Source organism: Prionailurus viverrinus, chromosome B4 (genome assembly GCF_022837055.1).
Source record: "Prionailurus viverrinus isolate Anna chromosome B4, UM_Priviv_1.0, whole genome shotgun sequence".
Classification (NCBI taxonomy): domain Eukaryota; kingdom Metazoa; phylum Chordata; class Mammalia; order Carnivora; family Felidae; genus Prionailurus; species Prionailurus viverrinus.
In genome coordinates, this window is record NC_062567.1 from 40,174,164 (window position 1) to 40,191,560 (window position 17,397).

The window sequence follows — 17,397 nt, forward strand, 5'->3', positions numbered from 1 at the left end:
ACAGGCCCGGAGCGAGCCCCGGAGGCCTGGCAGAGCCGCGGCCGGGCCCGCACCCGGAGCGGCGGGAGGGGCGGGGAGCCGCGGCCGCGCCGGGCACCTCCCACCCCGCCCTCGGCGCCCCCGCCCCTCCAGGAAGGGGAGGAGGCGAGGGGAGCCCGCCGCGGAGGCCGAGCGAGCCCCCCGCCCGGCCCGGCGACTGGGGACCCCGGCACATGAGGTGGACGCCCCCCGGGAGCACTTCGGTGCGGAGCCGGGCGCGAAGGTAACCGGGCGGCCGCGGGCTGGGGAGGGGCAGGACCTCTGGGGGCTTGGCTGCGCGGGGATGTTTCTTCAGCCACCTCCGTCTGTGTAACGCCCCAGGTACCTCCCCCAGTTTCTTTCCCTGCCTACCTCTAGCGCTGAGCTCTGCGGTCCTCCGGCTCTGTCTGTCCAAGTCTTCTTGCTATTCATCGCGCTGCGCTTCACGCCGTCTGTCCGTCACCCTAGTTGCTTCTGACTGCTCATTTTCTCATTCATTTTTCCTTCTCTGACTTTGGTTCTCCCATCCAAGCCTGCTGTCTAGTAATCTCCCTGCTTTGGATGGTCCGCTTGGTGCCTCGGTCTCCCAGTTCCTTGACTTCTGTCTGTCCCTCTCCTGCTTGGCTCCCTGCTATCAGTAGGCACGTCTCCCCGCTCACTTGGGTCAGTTCACGCCTGGCACCGCTCTATCCGCCCCCTTCCCTCGGTGTCTTTGATTCCTCTTTGGAACCTCATTTTCATCAGGGTTCTGTGTACAGCGAGGACCCGTGGGCGCTTACTTATCCCTGTTCTTCAGACCACTTCCATTTCTTTGGCACAGTCTTCTCCCAACCACCCCCTTCTCCTGCCGCCCTTCCTATGCCCGGTACTTTCTACAAGACGGAGTTTTATGTTTAGGGAAATTTATTCCCTCCAACTCTTGGCTCAATGGGCCCAGGATCCGGGCCACTTCACTATCCTTTTCTAGCTCCCCGCCAGAGGTCCGTCCTAAACCGACCCAACCCAATCCAGTCCATACACACCCAACTGCTACGGTTCAGGGTGACCACAGTTGAGCTATTGTGGGGACCTCCGTGGCTCAGCTTCTTGCTCTTTTCTCTTCTGGCATGATTCCGAAAATGTAAATTCACGGTGCCTCCCAAACTTTTTGTTGTTTTCATTTTCTCTACTTAATTTTGCAGTCCCAACATTGATCACAGATGAACAGATTTACGTGGCTGAGATCCAGGAATCCCACTCTTGATGTCAGTTTCTCCTGGTTTTATTCCCTAAGCTGGTCCCTTTCCATCTCTGTGTTCCTCTCACACTCTGAAAAAAAATATTACTCCGACTTCCATTTTAGGATCCTGAGGTTTATTAGCACTTCTCCCAATGAATGTAGGAATTAATCTATCCTCCAGCTCGTAAAGGGGACTCCTGTCTCTGAGTCCAGTGAACTAAGTCCATTGATCTCTATATACAACTCTGCCATGCTGCCTCTAATCCTTACCCACTTTTTTTTTCTTCACATGCTGATAATGAGGATTCATGGGTCTGTATCTGTTGAGTGCTTTGATATTTTGGCGAAAGATGTGGGAGAAGGTAACCGGAGTTGAGGCTGATAGGGTTTCCCCTGGGTGCTTCTTGGGTTATATCCATGTTTGCAGTGACATTTGCCACACCTACAGAGATGGGTAGAGTACTTGGGGGATGATGATGCGATCAGATGATGCCCCGAATGGAATACTGAGAAATCTCCCTAACTCTGTTTCCGGGGCCAAACGGTTAGATTTTGTCTACCTTGTTGTGTTTTGGATGTAATCATTATGATCAGTCCATTTTAATAAAACTGTTGACAGGCCTTAGCAGAAATTCTGGTTTGATGTTTACATTCCTAAACCAAATAGTGCTTTGCTGACCTAACATTTCTAGTGGCCCCGTGCCTCAGAGGTAGAGAATATAGTGTCCAGGCTTAACAAAAGAGAGAGAGAGAAAAAAAAAAGAATGAACCAAAAAAAGCCATATGGTCATTTAGTGCTGTTTGGAGGCCTATTTCTTATTTCTCATCTCCTGTCTCGTTGCTTGGTTCTTAGCACTGTTTTCATGTCTGTTTGCAAATTTTATCGTAGACCTCCCCCCACCGCCCCGCGGCGTAAATTCTGACTGCTTAAGTGCACCAAAAAGTTGAATCTTACTTTCTTGAAGATTTTCATTGCTGTGTATTTAATCTCTTTAATACGTGGGAGTCCATTTGTGAAAATGATACAGTACATTCAACTGTGAAGATTTTTCTACAAATGGGGAAACTGAGGTATAAGCAGGGAAAGTGACATGCCCAGTGTGTGATTAATAGTAGCCTGAGTCGGAACCAGGAAGCTATTTGGGCTGTAGCCCAGTTCTACCTGCTGGTTTGTTTGTTTGTTTCGAGTTTTATTTATTTAAGTCATCTCTGCACCCATCCTTAAGCTCCGAACTCATGGCTTGACTCATGACTCAAGAGTCTGTCTGCATGGTCTTCTGAGTGAGCCAGCCAGGGGCCCCTCTGCCTTCCAAGTTTTCTGACCTTCCACGATGCATTTAACATATCTGTATCTCAAGCCCCTCCTCCATAAAATGAGGACAATGAATACTCAAACCCAATGACACTGCCATAAGCACAGATTTTTTTGTTTGTTTGAGGAGGTAGCATGTGTTCATGTAAAAGACCTGATACTTCCTAGCACAACTTTAACCTCAGAAAACCTCCTTTCTGCAGTGATAATATGGGGATAATCCTGTTTACCTTAAAGCTCTGTGAAAAATAATGGAGATGAAGAGCTAGTCAGTGAGAGGAGGCACCTGGCGGCTTCTCAGTGCCTGGTGACCATTGTTAAGATGATGCTGATAATGACGTTGAGGATCCAGACAAAAAGGAGATAACTGTTAAGTGGCTTGCGGGAATGTAAGGTAGCCTTAGCCTTAGGAGTCTTGAATTCTAGCCATTTGCTAGTTAGTGACAGTCCCAAGGGACTATGTGAAGGTTTCTTTTGAGACACTGCGTAGCTTCAAACGATGGTAGGGGGAACATATGGTTGTGTGTGTTGTAGATTTGGTAATTCTCAAAAACCCAAGGAATCATGGCTAATGGAAAGAAGAGGAAGAGTCTTAGATAGCTTGAATAATAACAAGAAATAATAGTGTGAGATCTGGTGTAAATTTTAATCCTTCGCTACTTTCCTCTAGGTCTTGAGTTAGAGCGCCGCCTTTGGGGACCCTGGACCAGTATCATGGAGACGGAGAGTGAGCAGAACTCTAACTCCACCAATGGGAGCTCCAGCTCTGGGGGCAGCTCTCGGCCCCAGATAGCTCAGATGTCGCTGTATGAACGGCAAGCAGTGCAGGTGAGGCTCAACTCGGAGGGGCTGTGATCTGTGAGTCTGGGCTTGGGGTAGGCACGGGTGCTGGGGGAGAATTGCTCTTAGCTCCTTTTCAGCAAACCGGGGCAGTTGGATTAGGTGACGACTAATGCCCCTTCCAGCCCTGAGAATCTTAGGGGCTTATAACAGTGTGACCAAGCAACCAGAGAATGAAATTCAGTCTTTAAACCATGGATTTGTATATCATTCAGTTCATGTAGCTAGATTCTGACTACCCACTTCTCTTTGTGGATTGTCAGGTTTTTAATATTTGGCCTTTCTTGTCAATCACCCTGAGTAATGGAAGTTTGAGACTCAGAGTTTTATTTTTTGATAAATAGTAGAATTCCATATTTTAAAAAAATCTGCTTGGGAACGGGGCATTTTACTTAAAATAGCTTGGTTGCTAGAATAACTATGCACATCATAAGAATAGTTCTAATTATTAAAGAATAAGAATACGGTAATATCCTAAAGTCAATACTAAAACTGCATTACCAGTATCATCCTTATAATGCCAGCTGTTGGAAAATTGTACTAATAGAATCTTTCACAAGCCCCTGTTTGCTCTCTTTTTCATCATTTTCAACTGCTTGGGGCTCTCTCACCGTTATTGTATCCCTAGCATATGGTCTTTTATTTTTTTGTTCTCTTTAGTTTTTCTTATTTTTGTTTTATTTATTTATTTATTTATTTATTTATTTATTTATTTATTTATTTAAGTTTATTTATTTTGAGAGAGAGAGGGTGGGAGAGAACTGGGGAGGGGCAGAGAGAGAGGGAGGGAGGGAGGGAGGGAGGGAATCCCAAGCAGGCTCTGCGCTGCCCGTGCAGAGCCCGACGAGGGGCTGCGTCTCACGAACCGTGAGATCGTGACCTGAGCGGAAACCAAGAGTCAGATGTTCAGCCCACTGAGCCACCCAGGTGCCCCTTTGTTTATTTATTTTTTTCAATAAGCTCCACGCCCAATCTGGGGCTTGAACTCGCAACCCTGAGACCAAGAGTTGCATGCTCTATACCTACTGAGCCAGCCTGATGCCTCTTCTTTTCTCTTCATTGTTTTCAACTTGTCCAGCCCTCGCTCTTTTCCTTACTACATCGCATGCTTCTCCACATTCCATTCTGGGAATTAAGAGTTCGTGTGAGTTACACTGCTTTGCTTGTCTTTACCTACAAGACTAGAGCACGACAGAATTAATTGTTTCTCTGTTTTTTGAAGACTGTGTGACTTCCTAGTTCTCCTGTAAAAAGGGGCAACTCCGATGGTTGTTGATTGTTGATTTCGCCACACTCCCCCCTCTTCTTTTGTTTCTCTCTTCCTTAAACCTCCCTTTCCGAGGATCGCAGTCATTTGCATAGAATAGGAGTTCCCAGCGATTCTTTTCTGAGTGGGTTGGGTTGATCCTCTCTTTTTCCTCTTAGGCTCTGCAGGCACTGCAGCGTCAGCCCAACGCGGCTCAGTATTTCCACCAGTTCATGCTCCAGCAGCAGCTCAGCAATGCCCAGCTGCATAGCCTGGCCGCCGTCCAGCAGGTGAGAGGTCAGCAGCCGGCTGGCCCAAGAGGGAGGGGGTAGGCGCTCCAGGTGGGTAGGGGCATACCGCCTCCTCCACTAAGTCCGGCTGGCAACAGTGTCTTTTCTGCCTCCTGCCCTCCTGGAGGAGGACGAAGGGATCTCAGTCTCTGGGGTTGCAGTAGGAGCTGGGAGATAGAATGGCTGTGTTCTCGAACTGCGCTGTCCCATATGGCGGCCACCAGCCGTGTGTAGCTAGTGAGCCCTTGACAACAGGACTAGTCCAAATGGTAACATTATGGATCGCAAGGTCTTCGCGTGGAAAAAAAAAGTAAACTGTCTCAGTGGTTTGTTTCTCTTGGTTATACGTTGAAATGAGAGATACCGGCTTAAGTAAAATCAAAGCTTATTTTGTTTCTTTTCGCTTTTCGAAAAGCGTGCGTCCTAGAAAGTTATATATGTGGCTCGCCTTATATTTGTGTGGGACGGCCGCGGACCAGACCTGCGAGTGACTTGATACGATCTGATCACAGGTTCTTCCGCCTAAGAGAAAGTGGGAGGAGGAGGAGGAGGACAGATTACCGGATCCCCCCCCCCCCCCCCCCCCGCCCCAGGGGGAGTTACGGGGGAGTTACTAGGCTAGCGGATGTGGTAATGCCAGCGTTATTGGGATAGTGAATATACTCTTCCTTGCTCCGTGGTAGTCTCTGGGTTCTTACCCGAAGTCTCGATTCCATTTTGTGCTGGCGCTTAGAAGATTCCGAGTCTTCTCCTTCGTTGTCTCTGCTCTTTCTTGTTTCCTTTCCCCACTAACAGGCCACGATCGCTGCCAGTCGGCAGGCCAGCTCCCCAAACAGCACCACACAGCAGCAGACTACCACCACCCAGGCCTCAGTGAGTACTGCCTCCTCCCACCAAGTGGCACCCTGTCCTGGGTCTTTGTCTCTGGGGTGAACAGCTTTGGGCAGCCAGTCGGAGAGTGCTTATTGAGCCATCAATAGTATTCACCGCTCTGACGTAGAGAATGTCAGTAAAAGGGAAATAACTGACTTGAATCTATATAGGACCCTTAAGGAGGAGGTCTGAGACAGGAGGAAGAAAATCCCCGGGGGGGGAGAAGAGGAGATAACAAAGGGAAGGGACCGATCTCTGGACCCTTTCCTGATACGTGAAGTCTGCTTCATTCTTGTTCCTCTCCCCTCCCAGCCGTTAATGCCAGTGGGTAGGGACTGGTTTCTTTACTTCGGTAATACCCCTACAGTAGCTGGGATGACGGTTATGGATGGGAAGGTGTTATTCATCCCGCCCCCCCCACCCCGGTTCTGAAAATGAGATATTCTGCTCTTGACTGTGTCACCCTGAATTTGTCCGTGGTGTATGTTTCCTTTGACCCCCGCCCAAAGCCTTAGCCTGGTTCCTCTCTGTACCACGCAGATCAATCTGGCCACCACGTCGGCCGCCCAGCTCATCAGCCGATCGCAGAGTGTGAGCTCTCCCAGTGCTACCACTTTGACCCAATCTGTGCTACTGGGGAACACCACCTCCCCACCTCTCAACCAGTCTCAGGCCCAGATGTATCTACGGGTAAGCCACCAACACGACCACCATCGTTCCGGGGCATAACTGTGAGTGGCCCTGGCAAACAAAGACTTGAGTGAAAGCTATTTTACTTAACTACGGTTACCCCGATATGTTAAGACACACTGATCTGCCTCCGAGGCCTTACTTATGTGTAGAATTGATGCTCAGTATCCACGGGTAGCCTGCAGATTACATCGAGATCCTAAGTTAGATGTTCGCCTTAACCTTTGACTCAAGGAGCGTCACGTATAGTCCAGTCGTTAAACCTGTGGCTCAAGTACACAAACCAAGTGTTATCTCTTAGCCTGTCTACCTACTATATACATAAATACTTGTTCTGAAGTCCTCATTGTCTCAACGTCTTTGATGTTTGACTCTTTGATATCAATCTGTAGTTTTATGTACATTCTAGGTTTCCTTCTGGATGACTCATCGCATATGGAGAATAAGGGTCTCCTGGGTTGGTGTGGAAAGGGGCAGGGCTTAGCAGTTTCGTATCTTCTGTTTATTTTGTCTTGTGGTCCTTCCCTTCCGTTTCTTCTGTCTTTCTTCTTTCCCTCTTGTTCTCTTTCCTTTGCTCTTCCTCTTCCTCCTCTCCTTGCCAGCCACAGCTGGGAAACCTATTGCAGGTAAACCGGACCCTGGGCCGGAATGTGCCTCTAGCCTCCCAGCTCATCCTGATGCCTAACGGGGCGGTGGCTGCAGTCCAGCAGGAGGTGCCATCGGCTCAGTCTCCGGGAGTCCATGCAGATGCAGATCAGGTCAGTGGCAACCACTTGACCTGGGGATGGGCACTGGGGAGGATGAAGGGAACGACCGCAGACCAGGGCCTGCCCTGCTACCCCATTACTACTTCTCAGGATTCTTTTTTCCTCCCCTTTTCTTAGTTTCTATAGAACTTGAATCCCTTATAGCCGATGAGTTACTCGAGTTAGGAAGGGAAGTAGAGTTGACCGAAGACAGCCCTGTGGATCTGGGAAGCCTGTTCTCATCCCAGGGTAGATTTCCTTACATTCTTTTAGCCCTCTGTGGCTCAGTTTTATTCAGGAAGTCTTAATTCTCTTTCTTTGCAGTATTCTCTTCAGGATAAGGGAATCCTGCAGTTAGCTAGATGTGAAGCCAGCCTGGCTGAGTTGCTGAAAGAACGTTTGATTCCTTCTCTTCATGAGTTACGGTAGCTGCCCACTTTCGGCAGTGTGTTTCCACTCGCTGTGTGCCCAGTACAGTCTTCCTCACCCTTGCTCCCCGTGCCTTATCCCCAAAATACGTATATTTTTTTCGAGCACGAAGCTTTTGCTTCTTATGGATGGAATGCCCACTGGGATCTCACAATCACTTTTTTCTTTCTCTTAGTTTGTCAGCAAGTAAATAGTGAGCTTGAGCTCTTTCTACTGATGTGCTCAGAAATATACTAGAGACTTTGGAAGATTGGAAAGCAATACAAGTCAAGTCTTCAAAGATCTTAGAGAACAAAGAAGTGCGAAGTAGATGGTACTAACTTGGAGGGACGCATGAGTTTAGAGAAGAGTTGGCCGCATTCCTTCTCGGGGACTCTGGGGATACCTGAGTAGATTCTTAAAGGATGGATAGGATTTGATTCAGAGCAAGAAGAAAACTGAGAGAGAACAGGATGTGTAAAGGCATAACTCCTGTATGTGCCTGAGTTGGGGATGAGTGGATAAAGTGGAGACAACAGACCTGATGGCAGAAAAGGTCAATGGCAGGGAGAAGTCTGAAAAGTACCTTCATAGGTAGCAGGGGTCATGGCTGGCCTTTGAACAGCAGATTAATAGGGTAAGGACAGTATTTTGGAAAGAATTTTCTAGGAACATGTACCTGGAGAAGAAAGAGAAATTAAGGAACCTAGGAAGAGGGGCGCCTGGGTGGCTCAGTCGGTTAGGCGTCCGACTTCGGCTCAGGTGAGGATCTTACGGTCCGTGAGTTCGAGCCCCACGTCGGGCTCTGTGCTGACAGCGTGGAGCCTGCTTTGGATTCTGTGTCTCCCTCTCTCTCTGACCCTCCCCCGTTCATGGTCTGTCCCTCTCTGTCTCAAAAATAAGTAAACATTAAAAAAAAAAATTAAGAAAAAAAAGGAACCTAGGAAGAGATTCTTGGGAGTCATTTAGTCACTAGGGTAAGACCTTTGTTTTAGACTATGGTAACAGCAGGGGGGTCTGAGGCTGAGGTTGTGACTTCGTATCCAGTTCTTTCATTTATCCGTCTATTTATTCATCAGATATTTGAGTGTCAGTATGTGGGGGGACAGAGTAGTGGTTGAAGACGTGAATCTGATATTTGGGTCAGAATGCAAGTCCATGACTTACTGTGTGACCCAGGCAAATGACCTAATACATTTTTGCCAGTTTCTTCTTCCATAAAATAGCCGTTGTTAAATACCTACCTCAGGTTGTGTTGAGGGTTTAAATGAGTTGTCGGTGTAGGTGCTCGAGCAGTGCCTGGACGCGGTGAGTGTTGAGACTGTTGGCTGTCATTACTGTGTATCAGATATCTCCTGCCTTGTATGCCCAAGAAGATCATGAACACTGGACTGTTAGGGATTGCAAATCACTGAAGCACCAGACATTATCAACAAAGAATCACCTGGATGGTTTAATAAATAATTGCTTCATGAGAAAAGTACCGAGTGCTCCGCAAACACAGGAAGAGACCTAATTTAGCCTTGGGATTGGGGTGGAAAACCACCCTTGAGGGAGGTGTCTACCTGGAAGGAGAGTGGTGAAGACATGGGACACCTCATGTCCCAAGACCCTTTAAATCCAAAGAGGAGGGAAGGAGCTTTATACACGGGAGGAATTAAAAAAGATGGTGGGGACAGTGTTTGGGGGTTTTGGCTTTCTGCGAAGGGCGAGAGGACGCTGTGGACGGATTTGAAATTTGGAAGTGACGTGGAGCGATTCGAGGTTTGTTCATTTGTGTGTTTCGAGATTACGTTGGCTCCTCGCTGGAGAATAGACGGAAGTGGTGTCGGTGCGAATATAAGGAGAACGACAGCGTTAGAACAGTCGGGGGGGAAAGGTGGTGCCTGGATCGGGCAGTAACAAGGGAGAGGGACAGAAACGAATAGATTGGAGAAAAACTTGGAAGATCTCTGAAAACCGAAAACTGGTCCCGTGGATGGGGGAGTCGAGGGAATCCCAGAGATGGGGTCTGACACTGCAGTGAGGTGGCTGCTCCTGCTACTTGGGGGATGAAGAATGTTGGAGAAGGGGATTGAGGGTGAAGTTCACCCTTTTGGATATGCCGACTTCGGATGTGTTTGTGAGTCACTGGGTCACGAGGTCAGCAGTTTTACATATCTGGTGCCGGAGCTTGGAGGGGAGGTCTGTGAGTTGGAGATAAACGTTCAGGAGTAGTAGGCACATAGAACATTTGGGATTGCTTGGGGAAAGGTATGGGTTGACAAGAGGAAAGCGTTCAAAGATGGAGCCCTGAGGGTTAGGACAGTGCCTTAGAAAATGGAGCCGGTCACGGTCGAGTAGAGGGTGATGGACTGGCAAAGGGGACTAGGAGAGAGTGGCAGAGAAATAAGAAAATTTGGATTGTGTGGTGTCATTAAGACGGGAGCACAATGTTGGAGGAAGTGGTGAGAAGTCCTCTGTCAAATGCAGTAGAGAGGGCAAGAAAGAATCACTAATAGGGATCGAGAACCATTTCAGTGGAGTTGGTGGGGGGTGGAGGTCAAAGTAGTATGACTTGAGGGATGGCTGGATAGTGAGAACAGGCACAGCGCATGTGAACAGTTACTGCCGGGTTGCAGTAACAGGAAAGGAAGATGAAGCCGGGGTTGGGACAGTGGGGTTCGGTTGTGACGGGAGGCAACCGTTAGTGGAAAGGTTGAAGAGACTGGAAGGAATTGATAGACTAATCTTGAGAAGGATGAGGGGTGGGGCCCTGACTGTGGGATTTGATAGGAGGGAGGAAGGGAGAGCAGGGAAAAAGGAAGTGGTGGGTGTTTATGAGGGGGATGTATAGGTGTGGTGATGGAGCTCATGGAGGGTGCTCGTAATGGTTTTATTGTCTCTGCAGGGGTGATGAGGAAGAGGGGGACGAGCAAGTGGTTCTGAGGTGTATAGGGAGACTAGGACAGTTGTATTTATTTATTATTTATTTATTTATTTTTGAAATTTTTTTCTAACATTTATTTATTTTTGAGAGACAGAGAGACAGAGCACAAGCAGGGGAGGAGCAGAGAGAGAGAGAGGGGGACACAGAATCCGAAGCAGGCTCCAGGCTCCGAGCTGTCAGCACAGAGCCCGACGTGGGGCTCGAACCCCCGGACCGCGAGATCATGACCTGAGCTGAAGTCAGCCACTTAACCAACTGCGCCACCCAGGCACCCCAGACCAGGACAGTTTTAAACAACCGTTATGGAAAGCTGATTAGCAAAAAACTGTAGACTTGCCAAATCGTATTAAGTGCCCCAGCACCCAATCCTGATGATTCTTCTAAATCTCTTAAAATCTATCACTTCTTTACTGCTTGCCTGCACTCAGGTTCTTATTATTTTTTACCTGAATTACTATACTAATTTTCTAATTGGTCTCTTGACTTCAGCCTTATCTACCTCTAAGCATCTTCCGTATTACTATCAGAATAAGGTTTTTTTTGAGAGAGAGAGCGCATGCATGTGCGTGGGGGAGGGGCAGAGGGAGAGAGGGAGAGAGAATCTTAAGCAGGCTCCTTGCACAGCATGGAGCTTGACGCTGAGATCATGACCTGAGCTGAAATCAACGAATAGGATGCTTAACCGACTGAACCACTCAGGTGCCCCCAGAATGAGTTTTTGTTTTTTTTTTTTTCAAGTTTATTTACTTTGAGATTGATTTATTTTGCACAAACAGGTGAGGGGCAGATAGAAGGAGAGACAGAATCCCAAGCAGGCTCCGTGCCATCAGCACAGAGCCCAGTGCGGGGCTTGAACTCATGAACTGTGAGATCATGACCTGAGCTGAGATCAAGAGTCAGTCGTTTAACCTACTGAGCCACCCAGGTGCCCCAGAATAAGTTTTTTAAATAAGAAAATATGTGTTGTTACTAACATTATTTTGAATTGTACTCCTGGTGTATCAGATTTGATAAATCACAATCCTTGGTTCATGATATCCTGTCAGCAACGGTCCATTCATGGTCCACTTTTATGTATTTATTCAGTATGTTTTCATGATGTAATAAGCAATCCCCAGTTCCACCCACTGCCTGCCCCTACCCATGGTCACAATCATTCTGATTCCTAGGTCCATCCTTCCCTGTGTCCCCTTTCTTAATAGTTTTATTGTGCTTACATTTCTCAGAAGTACTTGTTATTATGGAAAATTTCACACTTCTGGAAAAAATAGTAAAAAACATGGAGCCCTATGTACCTACCAACCAGCTGCAACATTTGTCAACACATGGCCATCCTAACCAGGCCCCTTCCCTCCACCTGTGGATTATTTAGAAGCAAATTCCAGATACCATATTTGATAATATATAATATATATTTATATATATATAATATATATTTATATATATATATCAGATATATAATATACATACATATTTGAGATATATATATATATCATATATATATATATATTTACTTTGTAATTAAATTTAGAAAGTCTTTGGGTTGTATATAATTTTGGGGGAATACTTGTCCAGATCCGTCCATACTGTTGCATGCTGTTGTGTTTTATTAATATTGATTTCTATGTAGCATTCCATTGTGTGAATGTACGACAGTTCATTCATCTTCTCTTCTGATAACGGTCATTTGGGTTGTGTCCAGGCTTTTGTTACCTGTGAAGAGTGCTGCTGTGAACATTCTTAGACATCAGCAAGAGTTTCTCCTGCGGAATTCCTGGATTAGGGGCTGTGTGAATGGGCAACTTGATTATTTATTTATTTCCTTCCCAATTTTTACTTAAATTCTGGTTAGTTTTAACATATAGTGTAATACTGGGTTCAGGAGTTGAAGAATGTTCAACTACAGGATATGATGCCAAACTGTTTTCCAAAGTGTTTGTATTGACTTACGCTTCTATCAGCACCATTTATTTTATTTTTTTAGTTTTAAATTTTGTTTTTACGTTTATTCATTTTTGAGAGACAGAGAGACAGAACACAAGCGGGGGAGGGGCAGAGAGAGAGGGAGACGCAGAATCCGAAGCAGGCTCCAGGCTCTGAGCTGTCCGCCCAGAGCCCGACGCGGGGCTCGACCCCACGAACCGCGAGATCGTGACCTGAGCCGAAGTCGGACGCTCAACCGAATGAGCCAGCCAGGCGCCCCATGTCGGCACCATTTAAAAGAATGGTTTCAACAGTAGATCTGTGTCTGTGTGTTCTGCTTAATACTCTTCAATGGCTTCCTGTAATCTGTTAGGTGCTCATCGCTCCTCTCTTCGTATTTTGGAGTACTTACTATGTCAGGCACTGTGCTAGGTGCTAGAAATGGAACAGTGGAGGAGACAGAGCAACTTTGTTTGCGAACCGAAGTTCAGACTCCCCTAATTTTAATATACCAAGCCCTTCATGATCTGATACCTTTCTACCTCGCCAGCCTGAGCCTACCGTCCTAGCTTCGTTTCTTGTCCCTCCCTCTAACTCCCCCCGCACATAACGAAATATTTATAATTTCCAGAAATGCTGTGCTCTTTCTTGGCTTGATGGTTTTCCAGATGTTGTTACCTATATCTTCAAACCTCTGCCTTCACTCTTACCTGTCGAGTCTCAGGTCAAACAAAAGACTGTTTTAGGAAGTCTTCTCTGATCTCCCTGGTCTGACTCAGTCTTCCTCCTCTGTGTTCCCATGGCAGTTTGTGCATATCTCTGCATAGTATCCTATGGCTACTGGTGATTTTCTGGTCTTTTCTGGTGGAAAGTACTCATTAAGAGGAGGGATCGTGTGTCTTTCGTCCCTGCGTTTCCAGTATCCAACGTAGTACCTGAAGCAGAGTAGGCATTTGGTAGATGTTGAAGGAATGAATGGAGAGCAAAGGGAAAATCTGAGACATTTTGAAGGAATAAATGAGTGAACTTGCTGATGGGTTTGATAGTGGATGAAGGAAACCGAAAATCAAATGTGATTCGAGTCCCTCCCTGAGTGACTGGAAGGACTTTCGTGTATGTAATTGACAAGGTGGGGGGTATGAGTTTTGAGGGGGGCTGGGGAATATCGGTGGCTATCCTCACTGCTACTGAATCGTCATAGAAATCTTGACCTTAGTCCCTCCTGTTCCCCCCTTTTCAGTATATCTCTTTCTTCTTATCTTTCAGGTGCAGAATTTGGCAGTGAGGAACCAACAGGCCTCAGCCCAAGGACCCCAAATGCAAGGCTCTACTCAGAAGGCCGTTCCTCCTGGAGCCTCCCCTGTGTCTAGCCTCTCCCAGGCCTCTAGCCAGGCCCTAGCTGTGGCTCAGGCATCCTCTGGGGCTTCAGGCCAGTCCCTGAACCTCAGTCAAGCTGGTGGAGGCAGCGGAAGTAGCATCCCAGGGTCCATGGGTCCAGGTGGAGGTGGCCAGGCACCTGGGGGCTTGGGTCAGTTGCCTTCCTCAGCAATGGGTGGTGGTGGGAGCTGTCCCAGGAAGGGCACAGGAGTGGTGCAGCCCTTGCCTGCAGCCCAGACAGTGACTGTGAGTCAGGGAAGCCAGACGGAAGCAGAAAGTGCAGCGGCCAAGAAGGCAGAAGCAGATGGGGCTGGTCAGCAGAACGTGGGCATGAACCTGACACGGACAGCTACACCTGCTCCCAGCCAGACCCTTATTAGCTCAGGTAAGCTTGTCACCTCTCGTAACGGCATCATTCTCTCAGAACTTGTTTGAAATCTTCAGAGTACGTTTCTTTGCCTTTTTTCCTGCTTCTCTTGGTCCTGGAGTAGTGGAAGGGAAGAAAATCGCATCAGCCTCGATCATATTCGTCCAGGGAGAGAGGGGGACTGGTAATAGAGCTAGATCGCGCCCTGTTTTCCACCAGTCAGCAATCAGTTTACAGACAATTGCTTCGTTCCCTTCTTAGGCCCTGAGTTTACCCACCCTGCCCATTCATTTGCCCCGTTCTTACTGAATTGCCTCCTGTGTTGTAGGAGGTGTTAGGGCTGTGTCTTTTTTTTTAAGTTTATTTATTTTGAGAGAGAGAGAGTGAGAGTGCTAGCAGAGGAGGGGCAGAGAGAGGGGGAGAAAGAGGATCCCAAGCAGGCTCCGCGCTGGCAGCGCAGAGCCCGACTTAGGGCTCGTTTGTGAACCGTGAGATCACGACCTGAAACCTGAAACCGAAATCAAGAGTTGGACGCTTAACCGACTGAGCCACCCAGGTGCTTCAGGGATGCATCTTTGAAAAACAGAGGCCTTGTCCTCGTGGAGCTCAGGATTTAGCTTAAGGGATGACTTCTCCTCTCACTGCTCAATGATGATTAGTTGGACCAGCCAGGGTAGAGCGGAGCACTTCGGACTAGCAAGCAGAGCACAGTTTAATATAGTCACCTTGTGATCATCTGTATCAATGATAAGGGTAAAAAAAGAATAAATAATATTAACCCCAAATGGTTTATACTTCTTTTATTTTTTAAGTTTTTTTTTTTTTTTTCATTTTTTAAAAGATATTTGAGATAGCGCGACAGCAGGGGCATGCGAGTGGGGGAGGGGCGGAGAGAGAATCCCAAGCAGGCTCTGCCCTGCGTGGGGTTCGATCTCATGACAGTGAGAGCACGATCTGAGCCGGTATCAAGGGTCGGACGCTTAACTGAGCCACCCGGGTGCCCCTGTACTTGCTTTTAGACTGTGGCTAGATAGAGTTAGATGTGTGCACCTTACTTGGTAAGGTTTATGTTTGCCTGCCTTGTTTCTAGCACTTTGGTCGTTGCTGTGTTGGGATGATTTACTTACAAAAAGTTAGGAGTTAATTATCGGCTGTATTACTAATACCTAGGTATTTACGTACCATAGCGCTTCTATTTCTAAAGGGCTTTTGTCTCACATACGCTCTCTGGACAATCTGGGAGAATATGGGGGGGTGGGGGGGGATTGTCAGCTCCACTTGCACGGGAGGAACCTGGGTAAAGTCGGAGATTATAGCTGCGACTCTTAAAGACCCCCACAGGTGGTGACCTAAACTGATGAGTCTGGAAAACCGAGGCATTCACCGGAAAATGTTAGTATCTTTACCTCTGAGGACCTTCGTTCTTTCAGCCACTATTACGTCTTTCTCATGTGCCGGGCACTGGGCTGGGCTCTAGGGATGTAAAAAAGTGAAGAAAGCGGGGACTCAACCCTTGAGGAGTCCAGTCCAGTCGCACAGAAGGTGGGCCAGCCGTTCTCCTTTGCTGGGTCCCACTAGCAGGATTTAGCATAGCAAAGGGAATAAAAGTTAGATGGATACAAGAACTTACCGAGGGCTCTCGAGTTCTTTCCTTGAGGTCCTTCATTTCTAGACAGAGGTGGTAATGCCTGCCTCAGACGAAAGAGCGTCTCTCGGGTCCGCCGCAGGTTAGATTTGCAGTCGCCGCGCGATACCAAGGGCGAGCGCGCTTTGGAAGGGTGGTTTTACTCTTCGTCGGTAACGAGGGTGATTTTCTGCTCCTCCCCTCCGTCCCGTTCGGGCGGTTCCTGCAGCCACCTACACGCAGATCCAGCCCCACTCCCTGATCCAGCAGCAGCAGCAGATCCACCTCCAGCAGAAACAGGTGGTGATCCAGCAGCAGATCGCCATCCACCACCAGCAGCAGTTCCAGCACCGCCAGTCCCAGCTCCTTCACACTGCCACGCACCTCCAGTTGGCCCAGCAGCAGCAGCAACAGCAGCAGCCGCCGCCGCCGCCGCCCCCGCCGCCGCCCCCGCCGCCCCCGCCGCCGGCCACGACTCTCACTGCCCCTCAGCCGCCGCAGGTCCCGCCTACTCAGCAGGTCCCGCCTTCCCAGTCCCAGCAGCAAGCCCAGACCCTGGTGGTTCAGCCCATGCTTCAGTCTTCACCCTTGTCCCTCCCGCCCGACCCGACCCCCAAGCCGCCCATCCCCATCCAGTCCAAGCCGCCGGGAGCACCTATCAAGCCTCCTCAGTTAGGGGCTGCGAAGATGGCGGCCACCCAGCAACCACCACCCCATATCCCCGTGCAAGTCGTGGGCACCCGGCAGCCGGGGACAGCCCAGGCGCAGGCCCTGGGGTTGGCACAGCTGGCGGCCGCCGTACCTACTTCCCGGGGGATGCCCAGCACAGCGCAGCCTGGTCAGGCCCACTTGGCCTCCTCGCCACCTTCGTCCCAGGCTCCTGGTGCGCCGCAGGAGTGCCCTCCCGCCTTGGCCTCCGGGATGACCCTTGCTCCTGTGCAGGGGACGGCGCATGTGGTAAAGGGTGGGGCTACCACCTCCTCACCTGTCGTAGCCCAGGTACCTGCCGCCTTCTACATGCAGTCCGTGCACCTGCCGGTGAGTGCCACCTGATGGTTTTGAGGGCACGGTCACCTTCCAGTGGGCCTGGGGCTCAGTGGAAACAGAGCTTAACTTAGGAGGGGAATGAAGAGAAGAAGGGAGCCTGGGTGGCTCAGTGGGTTGAGCACCCGACTCTTGTTTCGGCTCGGGTCACAATCCTCGGGTTGTGGGATCGAGCCCCGTGACGGGCTCTGCACTGAGCATGGAGCCTGCTTGGGACCCTCTCCCTCCCTCGCTCTGCCCCCCGACCCCACTCGCACTCGCTCTCTCTCTCTCTCTCTCTCTCTCTCTTAAAAAAAAAAAGTTGGAAAAGTTAAGATACTGACATTTATCATTTAACCTTAACTTCTTCATTGGAAGCCCCATCTCCCAATACAGCCACACTGGGGTTAGGACTTATGAATTGGGAAGGAGGAGACCACAAACATTCAGTCCATAACAAATCCATAATTCATACATGTGAGTGAGTGAGCGCGCGTGCGTGAATAAGTTAC

At 48.7% G+C, this 17,397-nt stretch overlaps 1 protein-coding gene across 4 annotated transcripts in view; it reads left to right on the plus strand.

Moving 5' to 3' along the window:
- PHC1 (polyhomeotic homolog 1) overlaps nucleotides 1–17,397 on the plus strand; it is a 25,330-nt gene continuing 7,933 nt past the window's right edge. The window contains exons 1-9 of one of the 4 annotated variants that reach the window (XM_047865481.1): nucleotides 2–262; nucleotides 3,220–3,377; nucleotides 4,815–4,925; nucleotides 5,721–5,798; nucleotides 6,339–6,488; nucleotides 7,091–7,246; nucleotides 13,761–14,022; nucleotides 14,104–14,256; nucleotides 16,092–16,900. In XM_047865481.1, the coding sequence (XP_047721437.1) occupies nucleotides 3,264–3,377; nucleotides 4,815–4,925; nucleotides 5,721–5,798; nucleotides 6,339–6,488; nucleotides 7,091–7,246; nucleotides 13,761–14,022; nucleotides 14,104–14,256; nucleotides 16,092–16,900 (1,833 nt within the window). In that variant the 5' untranslated portion in view covers nucleotides 2–262; nucleotides 3,220–3,263. Of the gene's footprint in view, nucleotides 263–3,219; nucleotides 3,378–4,814; nucleotides 4,926–5,720; nucleotides 5,799–6,338; nucleotides 6,489–7,090; nucleotides 7,247–13,760; nucleotides 14,257–16,091; nucleotides 16,901–17,397 lie in introns of all 4 variants that reach the window. The other 3 variants (XM_047865480.1, XM_047865479.1, XM_047865482.1) reach the window with 3 other exon arrangements.